General features: G+C 43.0%; 2 protein-coding genes across 2 annotated transcripts; both read right to left on the bottom strand.

Annotated features, from left to right (window-relative positions):
* Positions 1-5,887: 5,887 nt before the first annotated feature.
* LOC123173215 (NADPH-dependent aldehyde reductase-like protein, chloroplastic) lies at positions 5,888-7,242 on the bottom strand. The gene has a single exon (XM_044589897.1). It carries the CDS (start codon positions 7,107-7,109, stop codon positions 6,333-6,335), a length of 777 nt encoding a protein of 258 aa, XP_044445832.1. The 5' UTR covers positions 7,110-7,242; the 3' UTR covers positions 5,888-6,332.
* A 3,798-nt stretch (positions 7,243-11,040) lies between these two features.
* LOC123173199 (soluble inorganic pyrophosphatase 1) lies at positions 11,041-13,414 on the bottom strand. Its single transcript, XM_044589896.1, has 9 exons — positions 13,255-13,414; positions 12,953-13,059; positions 12,806-12,834; positions 12,641-12,706; positions 12,425-12,532; positions 12,269-12,334; positions 12,053-12,173; positions 11,871-11,952; positions 11,041-11,388 (listed from the first exon to the last, which is right to left on the bottom strand). The coding sequence occupies exons 2-9, from the start codon at positions 13,053-13,055 to the stop codon at positions 11,346-11,348; spliced, it is 618 nt and encodes a 205-aa protein (XP_044445831.1). The 5' UTR covers positions 13,056-13,059; positions 13,255-13,414; the 3' UTR covers positions 11,041-11,345.
* Positions 13,415-14,010: the final 596 nt, after the last annotated feature.

Raw genomic sequence — 14,010 nt, 5'->3', positions numbered from 1 at the left:
TCAATACTTTTTAAAAAAACTCACAACCTTTTGAAATTTGGTTCTTCTGGAAATCATGAATTAACGTAAAGAAGAAAAAACTAAAACAGCAACGAGAACGTAAAAAGCAAAAAATAAAATAGAAATTAGGGGCGCTGCAACCTGCAAATGGGCCGACCCATTACCGCGTGCGGGAGGAGTAGGCGCGCTTGCGAGAGAAAAAAAGGAGAGAAAAGGGGTATGGTTATGTTTATGATTTAAGTATCTGTTTTAATTTTGTGAACATATTCTGAAATTTCATGTACATCTTTATAAAATTCCTGAATATGTTTTGAATACTGGATCTTTTTCAACAAATCATGACATTTTTTATTTCATAAAAATTTATATGAAATCGTATTTTTTATATAATATGTGAACGTGTTTTTGAAATCATGATGATTTTTGTGGTTTTTTTGTATTCACTAACAGTTTACGATTTGTCAATATTTTTTAAAAAACTTACAACTTTGAAATTTGGTTCTTTTGGAAATCAAGAATTAATTTAAAGAAGAAAAATCTAAAACAGAGATGAAAAGGTAAAAAGAAAAATTAAAAAATGAAAAACGACCTGCAAATGGGCTGGCCCATCACCACGCGCGGGAGGAAAAAGGTGAGAAAAAGGGTGGTAGTAGTACTAGGGATCGAACCCTGGTCTCCTGGGTGAAGCTGAAGGTCTTTGCCACTGAGCCGATTGGGTTCTCATGTTGCATAAATGCAGCAGATTGTATAAGAACTATGCAGCCCGGGTGCGATTTCGAGAAATAACGAATCGTTTTCTCTTCACTTATGGGTGGCATAGTGTGTAATTTGTGCCAATTTTAGGGGTAATTTAAATGGCGTACCACCAGAAGCAATAGATGCTTTATTAGTAGGTATAGATATAGATATAGATATAAATATAGAGGTATAGATTTTGGTGTACACATTGTATGAGCCGATGTGACCCAGTGGTGTACCGAAACTTGTATAAAAGATTCATAGATTTTAGACACACACACAGAGGCAGAGATAGAGAGTAATAATAATAATTCTAGTCACAGTTGAATTGTATTCATTACTTTTCCCCAATAGTGTCAGACTAAATTATTCATTATCAGACTTGCTAATTTTCAGTCGACTAAGAATTAGCTAAGCTTCAGTCACCTCTATAGCTACAGCCACTTGATTGGTGCACCAAGATTCGTGCATGACTTGAGTCCTTTTTAATAGCTGATTATTCGTGTGTACGCGAGAAGGCCAATGGATAAGGGCTTGTTGGGCCAATGGGTTGTACCAGGACTGTTGGTTTTGTAGCAGCATGGTGTACTTGTTTTTTTAATCAATTGATAGGTTCTAGCCGGGTTTTTTGTTCTGTTCCTTTTTTATTTTTCCAATGATTTCTTTTATTTTCTCATTTTATTTCTTTAAAATCTTTAACTTATTTCTTTACTTTTCCTGATCTATGTTTTTCTTTTTCTTCAGACATTTTTTCCATGGTTCACAAATATATACTCCGTATTTCACTGCATGGATTTTTAAAAATATGTGATGTCTTTTTGACAAATACATAGACTTTTCTTAACGGTCATGTTTTTTGTGCTTATTTTTTACATGCGCGATGATCATGTTTTTTTCACACATATGTATGTACATATGGAAACATGTTTTTCACACGCGATGATCAATTTTTGTATATTTTCCCTCCTGCACTTTTTTTACCTTGTTTTCTTCATATCTTTTGACATGGCATTTTTGAAAATAAGGGTTTTCATATTTCATCGCGCAAAATTCCATGTCTACGCCCTCACGCACAACTGCGCATTTTGGCAGTGTAGGTGTCTGGTAGGCGGTTTTTATATTTTTATTGTTTACTCTTTTCAATAGTGTGGACACAAACGCAAGATCAAGGATGTGGTATTTAGTGCAGCATGCAGTAGGGAGGAAGATGCGATGCACAGGTTCTAGAAGTGCCCTCATTAAGCATTCTTCTGGAAGGTGATGACCTCAAAGATGGGAGTTCTGGTGGCTACCCCCCCCGGCGTTGGTCCTCACCCAGAGTGCTCTGCAAAGCTGGATGGTGGCGTGGATGGCGGAGTCCTCGGAAGAGCGAGAGGTGATGGTTCAAAGTTTATATAAGCTATGGCTCACGCGAAACAAGACGAAAGGAAATCGCATAGCAACCGCCGCTTGTTGTTGCTACTCCAGTGATCAACTTCATGGAGGAATGGTGGGTTGTCCAGAAGTGCGTGAAAAAATGCCCGACCCCACCCCATTCGAGCGCTGGCTCCCGCCGGTGGAGGGGTGGCTCAAGGCCAACGCAGACGACGCTACGTCCAAGGTGGGAGACAAGCGCGGTAGGGTGTGGTGCTCCGCGACCCCAACGACGCGTTTCGAGTTGCGGCGTGCTATATCTTCCCCTCTACGTCTGACGCAGAGCTCTCGGGGATCCTTGCATGTCGGAGAGCAATGCAATTCGCTGCGGAGATGGGCATGGCGAAGCTAGAAATTGAACTAGATAACAAAGGCGTTGTGAGAATGATTAGCGACTCTAGCAAAAACCACTCTGCAACCGGGGCAGCCGTTGAAGAAATAAATGGTATGCTCAGGTGTTTCGATGATCACATGATCATATGGATAAGGAGATTAACAAATGGTTTGCTAAATACTTGGGAGAGAATTTCACTTTCCGGCCTCTGCATCAACTAGGGATACACACAACTTTTTTTATAAGTACCAAGATTTTTACCTTGAAGTATAGTTCCACCACACATCAATCCTGGTCCTCAAACATTATTTTTGTGAGTACCAAGATGTTATCTTCATGAGTGTGACTCCACACATCAAGCTTGGTCCTCAATGAATGGTGAAAACCCTTGTGCATCATCTCGATTCTAGGAATTGAATCTGGGTGGTCAAGCTGTAGAACCAGAAGCCTAACCACTGAACCAAGGCTCTGTTTGCTAAAATTTAGGAGAGAATTTCACTTCTTGGCCTCTGCACCAAGTAGGAATGGACACAACCTCTTTTTGTATGAGTATCAAAATTTTTATCTTAAAGTGCAGTCACCACACATCAAGCCTGATCCTCAAAGATTTTTTTGTGTACCAAGTTTTATCTTACGAGTGGTCACATCACACATTAATCTTGATCATCAATAAATGCGGGAAAACCCCCGTGCATCACGTGTCAATTTTAGAAATTGAACACGGATGGTCAGGTTGCACAACTGCAAGTCTAACCACTGAGCTAAGAAAGACTATGTTTGCTTAAAATTTGGGAGAGAATTTCACTTCTCCCGACCTCTGCACCAACTAAGGATTCACATAGCCTTTTAAAATATGAGTACCAAGATTTTTTATCTTGTGTAGCGCCACCACGCATCAAGCATGAGCCTCAAAGAATTTTATTTATGAGTGCCAAAATTTTATTTTTGATGAGTGCTCTCACCACACACAAAATTTGATCCTCTAAAATTTTGGGAGAGAATTTCACTTCCTAGCCTCTGCATCAATTAGGGATGCACATCAACATGACATTTCCAGGGTTTGGGTGCTGGTAATTTGTCTAAACCAGTATTCATCCCAATATTTTCACCCAAACCCGTACCCGTACCCACACCTCGGGTTTCATATTGTTCACATGCCTGTACCGGTCGGGTGCGAGTAATACCCGCGGGAAAAAAATATCCATCTCGGTCACCTTTCAAATCACATTTTACCATGTATAATTTCAGCATGTTAGCATGTAAAACACAACATTTCATCATGTATATTAAGCATTTCAGCCGAGGCCGGATGGGGAGATGGGCTTTGTGTTTTGTGAGTGTGACGGGGCGATGGGTAGGTGAGGGCATTTTGTGTGCGGGCTGTGGTTGGGTTAGGCTAGGGTTTTCTGATTTTTTAGTGAATGACATAGGGGACCTATCTGTAAGATGTACTAATATGTGGGTAGGAGAGTACATAGGTATGGGTATTGCCTTCCCGTACCCGTACCCAACTTACCTGTTTTTTATGCAACGGCCACCCCAACGATTTTAATTATAAAAAAACACTAGCAAAAGGGCCCGTGCATTGCAACGGGAGGAAAAAAATCATAATATCCAATGGCCATGACCACATTTTCTTGCATCACCGAGATAGTATACACTATCACGCTTATTTTGTGAAATTGTGGTTTTTTTTCCTTGAAAATCATGAACATTTTTTAAACTCGTGAACATATCAGAAATCATGAACATTTTCAAACTCATGAACTTATCAGAAATCATGAACATTTTCAAACTCATGAACATATTTACAGATTTTCAAACATTTTCCTAAATAATGGACATTTTTAAATTCATGAACATTTTATACTGTTTGCAAACGTTTTTTTTTACATTGTGAACATTTTTTAAATTTTTTTCTTTAATAGGCGAACATTTCTATAATCGACAAATATTTTTTGGAAATTGGAATCACGAACATTCTTTCGATTTAACAAACATTTTTAGAAATGCATGATCATTTTTTGAATCAGCAAACATTTTATGAATCAATAAGCTATTTTTTAAGTCGCGAATAGTTTTTGAAATTTTATGATATTTTCTAATTTATGAACTTTTTTGAATTAGCGAAAAAAATTCAATTTCATTAATATTTATTAATACATTAACTTTTGTTTTTCGTTTTCCGCAACATTTGTTTTCAAAATTATGAACATTTTTTGAATATGCAAACATTTTCTATTTTCTGAATCGACAAACATTTATGAATTATTAAACAATTTATTTTAAAATAATCATTCTTTTGGAACTCTTTTGAACTCCCAAATTATTAAAAGTAAAAAAAAAGAAGATGGAAAAGGAAAACGTAAAATAAAGAACGAAATTGAAAAAACAGACCGCCCAGACATAGGCCGGCCCAAAGAGGCGTGTTGTGTCTTCTCCGAGCGCGTAGAGCGCAATATAGAAGGATCCTACTGCATAGGCCGGCCCAAAGAGGCGTGTTGTGTCTTCTCCGAGCGCGTAGAGCGCAATATAGAAGGATCCTACTGCATAGGCCGGCTCTGGCGGGGATTCCCTTGTGTGAAACGTTCTTTATCATTTATAGGTGAGATCGGTGGGTAATATTTTGAAATTTTGGTGACGTACCGCCAGAAGCAATAGCCCGTTTTTTGTTCATTGTTTTTGATATAACTTACCACTCATGCCAAGTGGTAATAGCCCCTTTATTATTAGGTATAGATATGGTCTGTTGACTTTACAGAAAAAGAGAAATAGAAACACCCTACTAACAAACTACCACCAGGCTGGACAAACTACCTGAAAAGAGTGATAAGCCAGCTACTCCCCGAAGAGACCTGCACAAGTGCAAGGACTCAGGAGAGCAAAACTAGCCCAAAAACGACAACTCACACGCACCAAACAACAAAAACAACCCAGTTTATCCGTTGTGTACTTTTTTTCTCATTTACAAACCCATGGATATTTAACTTTCTAAAACCCTTACCTAATAGGGTTTTTACCCGTTAGGTTCGTGGGTAGCGAGTACCCATTGCCATGTTGACCGTACACAAAAATCTTTTTAGTATGAGTACTAAGTTTTATCTTGAAGTGTAGTCACACCACACATCAAGTCTGCTCCTCAAAGATTTTTGTCTGAGCCACACATCAGCTTGACCCTCAATAACTAACGAAAAACCTCTGTGTACTACCTGTATATTCTAGAAATTGAATAACCAATGAGCCAAGACTCTGTTTATCAAGTACATTGTGGGTTGCATATTTTCTCATGCTTAGCATATATCTTCCCAAGTGGCACACTGTCTCGTTCGTGGTAGTCATACCTTATATTCTATCCGTTCACAAACATAAGATGTCTATTTTTTTCCAAAACAAATATATAGATACGTTTTAATGTGTTTATTCATTCATTTCTATGAAATCCATGTTGAAATATTGATATTTATGAACGGAGGAGTACTTAGTAGTTTTTTCCTCGTAATTTCCCAAACCAAAAGGCAATAAACAAAAAATGACAGCAGTAGTTAAGATCCCAAACCACGTGGACAAATCCATGTCGAAACAATAAGCCCAACACCACCATAAGAAGAAAAGAAACACAACCGAAGCCCACACAAACAGACAGAGAAAACAAATACACTAGCATACCCGAACGTGACACAAAAACAGAAAAATAACTAGCATACCCCTGAAAAAGCCAAACTATGAGTAAATTTTAATGAGGACGGGGCGTTCACCCATTGGCTGGGCAGCTGGGGTAGCTGCCAGCCCACTCGAGTTCAAGCCGCGGCTTTAACGTGTGGTGCTCGGGGGAGTAAATTTTAGTAGCTCACGTGAACCCGCCATTGACCCTGATGACCTGACCGTTCACCCACCCGGCGGCGTCGCTGGCCAGGAAGGCCACCACCGGCGCCACGTCCGTCGTCTCGGCGATGCGCCCCATGGACTGGGCCTCCACTCTCTTGAGGAACGCCTCGTCCTTGCCGGCGAGGAACAGCTCCGTGCGCACGGGCCCTGGAGCCACCACGTTGGCCGTGATCCCCTTGGACGCCACCTCCTTGGCCAGGATCCTCGTCATGGCCTCCACGGCGCCGTTGGTCGCCGTGTACGCCGCGTAGCCCGGCAGGAGCGTGCCCATGATGGACGAGGAGAAGGTCACGATGCGGCCGCCGCTGCCGGCCGGCACGCGGTTGGCCGCCTCGCGGCACACCAGGAACGTCCCGCGCACGTTCACCGCGAACATGGCGTCGAAGTCCTCCACGGTGGTGTCGGCGAGCGCGGGGTACTTGGGGTTGAGCAGCCCCGCGCAGGCGACCACGACGTGCGGCGGGGAGCCGAAGGCCTCCTCGGCGCGGTCGAAGAGCGCGCGCACGGCGGCCGGGTCGGACACGTCGGCCTGGGCCGCCACGGCGCGGAGGCCGCGCGAGTTGAGCTCCGCGGCGAGCGCGGCGGCGCTGGCCGAGTCGGACGCGTAGTTGATCAGGACGCGCGCGCCGAGGGCGGCCAGGTGGGAGGACACCTCCCGGCCGATGCCGCGGGAGCCGCCCGTGACGAGCGCGACGCGGCCGTCGAGCGGGAGCGGCGAAGGCGCCGCGTTTGCTGCCATGGCAACAAAAACCAAGCGGCCTGTCGCCGACTGCTGGCTCGTTACGTGGCGCGAGTGACTGGCTCACGATTTTCTTGCTCGCTTTACGTGTCTGCTCTGTCGTGTTTCTTGTTTGTGCACCCGGTTAATTTTGCCCCGTGGCTGTAAAACGAATGGCAATGCGTTATATAGGCATGGGAAGTGGCCCGACGTATAGCACTTCTGCTCCTGTTAATCGTCACACGATGGCGTGCAAAGTGACGTATGGACTGATCATGACCAAGACGGCTCTCAAAATTCCAGGTGGTTAAACACTTGAACACGACCACCCACCAGATCTTTCTAACCTTATTCTTTTCGATGACACATTTGATGAGATCGTTTGTGGTGGCAGGCAGGAAACAACCATAGAGCTCCACAACCCTGTTTTCTCCGCTGACTGACCAACAACATCGACCTCACCGTGCTAGCCGCGTGCTGCCATGTCCACCAAAAACGTCCGTGTATATTGTGGGTGGCGGTGGTGAGAAAGTGGAGGCTATGGGCGGCGATGGTGAGAAAGTGGAGACATGGTGCGCCCATTTTGTAGCAACGGGACGCGAACATAGTCCGGGGGGACGCGAACACTGAATTTTTTCATATGATTGCTAATGATAAGCATCGAAAGAAGAGGATTTTTCAGCTTGAGCAAGATGAGGGTACAATTGTAGGACAAGAGAACCTAAAATTGTACATTACTGAATTCTATAAGCAGTTGTTTGGTCCTCCAGACAATAACTGTGTGTCTCTGGATGAGTCCAGGGTTGAGGATGTTCCTCAGCTCACAGTTGTGGAGAATGATGTTCTGACGGCTCCTTTTACCGAGAAAGAGGTATTTGATGCCGTCTCACAAATGGAAACTAACAAAGCGCCTGGACCAGATGGATTTCCAGCGGAGTTCTATAAGAAATGATGGTTTATTATTAAAGGAGATTGGTTGCCTTTGTTCCATGATCTGTTTGCTGGGCAGCTTAATCTTTTTCAGCTAAATTTTGGAACGATCACCCTTCTTCCTAAGAAAGCAGAGGCAGTGAGAATTGAGCAATTCAGGCCAATCTGTCTTCTTAATGTTGGCTTCAAAATTTTCACCAAGGTCGGGACCAATAGGCTCTCACAGATCGCGCATGCCGTTGTGCAGCCTACCCAAACGGCTTTCATGCCGGACAGGAACATTCTTGAGGGTGTTGTGGTCCTACATGAAACTCTCCATGAAATCCACACGAAAAAGCTGGATGGGGTTGTTTTCAAAGTGGATTTCGAAAAAGCGTTTGACAAAGTCAAATGGCCTTTCCTTCAACAGGCTTTACGTATGAAGGGTTTTGATGAGGCCTGGAGACGCCAGGTAGAATCCTTTACGCAAAAAGGTAGTGTTGGACTTAAAGTCAATGAGGATATAGGTCATTATTTTCAGACACACAAAGGCCCGAGACAAGGAGATCCAATGTCCCCTATATTGTTCAACATTGTAGTTGATATGTTGGCTATTCTCATAGGTAGGGCAAAGAACGCCGGTCAGGTAGGTGGCTTGGTGCCTAACCTAGTTGATGGGGGTGTGTCCATTTTGCAATACGCTGATGATACAATCATCTCTATGGAGCATGACTTGGCAAAAGCGAGAAACATGAAGCTGGTGTTGTGCTTATTTGAACAATTGTCCGGTTTAAAGATTAACTTTCATAAAAGCGAGTTGTTCTGCTTTGGTCGAGCCAAGGAGGAACAAGAGGCTTATAGGCAATTGTTTGGTTGTGAATTAGGGGCTTTACCTTTTACTTACCTAGGTATACCCATTCATCATCGTAAGCTCACGAACAGAGAATGGAAATGTATCGAAGATCGGTTCGAAAAGAAACTTAGTTGTTAGAAGGGCAAACTTCTGTCTTATGGAGGCCGGTTGATTCTTATTAATTCGGTGCTCACAAGTTTGCCGATGTTCCTACTATCTTTCTTTGAGGTTCCAGTTGGGGTTAGGAAACGGCTGGACTTTTATCGGTCAAGATTTTTTTGGCAGAGTGATGATCTAAAAAGAAAGTATAGACTCGCCAAGTGGGATATTATTTGTCGTCCCAAGGATCAGGGGGGGTTGGGTATTGAGAATCTTGAGGTAAAGAACAGATGCCTGCTTAGTAAGTGGCTATATAAGTTATCAGATGGGACTGATGCGACTTGGGCACAGATACTTCGTAACAAGTATTTGCAATCCAAAACTTTGTCACAGGTGACAATGCGACCAACTGATTCGCCATTTTGGAAGGGGCTTATGAGAGTTAAGACAGCCTTCTTTAATAGAACAAAGTTTATAGTCGGCGATGGTAATGATACTCGCTTCTGGGAGGACACCTGGCTTGGTGAGACTCCGTTGGCGTTACAGTACCCAACTCTGTATCGTATTGTGCATCGCCGTGATGCGCTTGTGGCAACGATTATGCAGGCCACACCCCTTAATATTCAGTTTAGGAGGGTGCTTGTTGGTAATAGATGGGAAGCTTGGCTTCATCTGGTGCGTAGACTGATGGACGTTCAGCTACAACATCAGCCCGATCAGTTGTGTTGGAAGCTTACTAGGTCTGGACATTTTACCGTTAAATCGATGTACATCGATGTTATTAACTCGAGTGTCATTCCCAATTCCAAACATGTTTGGAAAGTTAAAGTTCCTTTGAAAATCAAAGTGTTTATGTGGTTTGTCCATAAACAGGTCATTTTAACAAAGGACAACTTGGTTAAGCGCAATTGGACAGGATCTACTAGGTGTAGTTTCTGTGATCGGGATGAAACCATTAAACATTTATTCTTTGAGTGCCCGTTGGCAAAAATCTTGTGGCGCTCAGTGCAAATTGCTTTTAACATTACTCCTCTGAGTTCGGTCGGGTCGTTATTTGGAACGTGGCTGGATGGGATAGAGTCCGGTACAGCTAGACACATTCGTGTAGGAGTTTGTGCGTTGTTATGGGCAATTTGGAACTGCAGAAATGATTTGGCTTTTAACAGAATAACTACTATTCATTTTTTGCAGGTTGTATTCCGAGCTACGGCGTTGATCCGTATGTGGTCCCTACTCACTCCGACGGAGGCCAGGGAGCGTTTGGTTACTGGATCTGTCCGGTGGGAGATGGTAGCGCGGGATATATTCAACCGGTTTGGATGGCGGTCATGTAATAGGATTGGCAATTAGTTTCCATACCTATTTTTCTGCCAGCCGGTTGTGGCTTTATGGCCTTTTTTTGTATTTTCGTGTCGAGGTCTATGTGAGCTCGACGTAGTTTTCTTTTACGACTTTTTCGACATTGTGGAACCTATTTTATTTATCTAAGTGGCCGTATGCATCCACCTGATGCAGAGGCCGGGAAATCACCCCTTTTCCAAAAAAAATAAAAATTTGTAGCAACGGGTGACCGAAAAATATGGCGGCGGGAAGTTGGCACGCGCCGGATGCTATTAGCTAACACGCTTCCCAATGCCATGGCCATCTGCGCCATTGGCTGGAAGAGGAGATATGCCTTGCAGGAGTCTGACAAGGGAGTTGAAACCTCCCTCTCACGTAAGCCGTTGGTAGATGGCGCACTCTCCAAACCAACATCTCCTATCCTCTAAATATGGACGCTTGCGAACTGACTATGGATGCTCTCCATGAATTATGGTGACCCGTGGTAGGATGGCGTCTCTGCTAGCTAGAGTGGCCTTTCGGCGGTTATTATGCCAGTTGGCCCGATATGATATCGCGACCCTGCTGGAGTTGCTCTTATGCATGTATATTAATCTCAACAATCACGCTTCTTTGAAATTTTAATAACACTTGTGACGATGCCGATAACTAGCAGCTCCGGGACGCGGATGGTACTCACATGTACATATGAATAAAGTCCACGCTCCGCCGGAGCACACACCATGCACTTCAAAGTCATACACACACAAAGGTGTTAACTACTTTGCTTTAAGATTGGTAATCGTCTTTTCCAAATAATTATTTTGAAATTCAGGCCAACAGGGCAAGACTAAATGTTTCAAGTGTTGATTCAAATATTATGAAACACTATGCACAAGTATAACATTAGTCCTTGATTACAATGTTCTGCAGAAAAATACGTATGGGAATAGCATTTCCCATTATTTAAATATATAGAAAAAATGGGCCCTTAAATAAAAGCCATGTAGTCGATTATTGTCCTCTTACGAGACCATGTGGGTGGTTTCTGCAGCCTTGCAAGTTTGCTACCACGATTAGTTCTTCAGACTCTGCAGTATATATTCTGCATATAGGTCCCTGAAACAGCGGCAGAATGGTTAATAATAATATATTGTACTCTCTCTGTTCGAAATTATTTTAAAGTTGCAACTTTGTTCTAAGTCAAAAAAGAAAAACTTGACGAAGTCTATAATATCAGCATATACAAGACCAATTGGCATTCATTAGATTCATCATAAAATATATTTTCGTACTGTACTATATATATATATATATATATTTGATGTTGTCTTCGTTAAATTTAAAGAAGTTTGACTTTGTGCAAAGCTAGAACATCAAATAATTGGAACAAAGGGAGTATGCTTTACTACAAATTTATCTTCAACCAGGTAATATATGTTAGCTTCAGTAGACATCATTACACACTAACATAAACACGTTTTAACTGTAGATGGTGTCAGTTTCCATCTCATTATAATGTGGAGGCATGCCTCTGAAATGCATTTGCATAACTAATTGCTGGTAGCTAACCCTGTAAAGCTATTTCAGAAACAACTCACATGGAGTGCTTAATGGCGGCCTGTGCAGTCTCCGGTGGCAAGAAGTCGTTCACAGCAACCTCCTTGTTCTCATTCTTCTTGTCTGCAGATGCATAACATCAAATAAGCTAAGCATTTAAGGAAACCATTTATGTCGCTATGGTTGGCGTAAATCCGATAATATGCGAGGAAACAGAGTGTACAATCTTCGAAGAAGCGACGGATTTCAGCAAGGCGGTGGGGAGAGAGCTCCTTAAGGTCGTTGAGATGACGGTACTCGGGATCATCAACGCAAACAGCAATGAGCTTATCATCTTTCTCACCCTTTTTGTTCCAAAAAGTAATCACGGTATCAAGCAGGCAGACATAATGTGAGATTGACATATTCATAAATGAACTCTTAAAAAAAACTATCTTGCCTGATCAATCATGGGCATAAGCCCAATAGCCTTAGCTCGAAGAAAGCAACCAGGTATGACTGGTTCCTATGAAGGTGTAGGTTAGTCAGAACTCATAAGACATTCTCGGACACCTTGTGAGTTGCATAAACTTGACATCAGTAATGCAAAACTCACCTGCATCAGGACCAAGACGTCAATTGGATCTCCATCTTCACACAGCGTCCGTGGTACGAAACCGTAGTTATGTGGGTAGACTACGGACGAGTACAGAATCCTGTCAACCTACAGAAATAGCTTAATTTTCATGCATGTTCTCCATTGTGAAGAGGATTCTTTTTTTAGCTTTCTTGTCATACACCACCAAGCTGAAAGTGGGGAATGTGTGCGTACCTTTATCATCCCAGTCTTCTTGTCAAGTTCATACTTGACTTTGCTCCCCTTTGTGATCTCAACAACCTAAATTCATGCAAGACTATGAGATGCATCTGAGCTATTTGCTGTAATTTACGTACACAGCGTGCCAAGGCAATAGGGTATGTCGATCAAGATGCTTACGGCATTGAAGATTAGAGGGGCTTCAGGTCCTAGAATTTGGAGAAATTATACATGAGATTATATATGGACCTTGAGAAACACATTTTTCATCCCGATCGGGGCAAAGAATTTTGATGGAAGGCAAGACATCAGGATATATGTATTTACCTATCTCCAGATCATGCCAAGAATGTGCCGCAGCAGTTCGCTTCGAGAGAGATGATACCATCCGCTGGTTCAGCTTCGGAGCATCCTTCTTGCCTTCCGCCATTGTCCTACAATCCCACCACCCAAGGAAATCCTCATGAATTTCCTTCCAAATGAACAACCAATAGATAGAGAAAGAAAAAAAAGTAAAGGTACTCGTGGTACTGCAATTTCTGGGCAACAAGAAACCCCCTCTTCTTCTTCAGACCAAACAAAAATGCAAATTGATATCCGAGGAGAAGGAGCCGTGTTTGGGTACATACCAAATTTCGATAAGGATCGAGTCGGATGACGGATATAAATGACCAGGAGAAGAACAGATGAAGCACAGGAACAGTTGTTGCTTATATAGAGCTCTAGGTGGGTTGGAGATCCTGGAGAAGTGGCGGGAGAAGCGGCAGCTCGGACACCTCCTGCATGCGCTCCCGAATTAGACAGTAATGCTACTATATATAGCTAGGATTTTTCTTTGCTGTTTTTTAGAGTTCTTTTTTTCAGGGTAGATCTGGCCAATGAGGAGCTGACCGTTAAGTGGTCTGGGATCTGGCTGGGTGCACGTAGCCACTTGGTTTGTTATTAGGCTCCTGGTCAATAAGCTTTTTTGTCCCACGGTGCTCGGCGGTGGGATTCTTATACTCCCAACTAAGAGCAGCTTTAGCAGATCCGCTATAGCAGATGGCTCGGATATTTTCGGCGGATTTAACGTATTTGCTCATTTTGCGGCTCGAACTTCCGCATTGGGTGTTCGCAAGTATTGCGGTCCAAACACTGCAACCACTGCCCGAAGAACTTGTAGAAACACTCAATGATGGTGGACTCGGCCGTGCGCCCATAGTCGTCGAGTGAATCACCGGGAGCTCAGTATGCAAGCATTCTCATCGCTGTCGTGCACTTCTGGATCAAGGTGAATCCAAGTTTGCCGGTGCAATCCATCTTGCACTTGAAGTAGCTGTCGAACTCCCGGATGGAATTCACAATCCTGAGGAAGAGTTTTCGGCTCATCCGATAACGGCGCCGAA

This window comes from Triticum aestivum, chromosome 1D (assembly GCF_018294505.1).
Source record: "Triticum aestivum cultivar Chinese Spring chromosome 1D, IWGSC CS RefSeq v2.1, whole genome shotgun sequence".
Taxonomy (NCBI): Eukaryota; Viridiplantae; Streptophyta; class Magnoliopsida; order Poales; family Poaceae; genus Triticum; species Triticum aestivum.
Note: the sequence above shows the minus strand (reverse complement) of the source record. Positions and strands in the feature narration are given on the sequence as shown.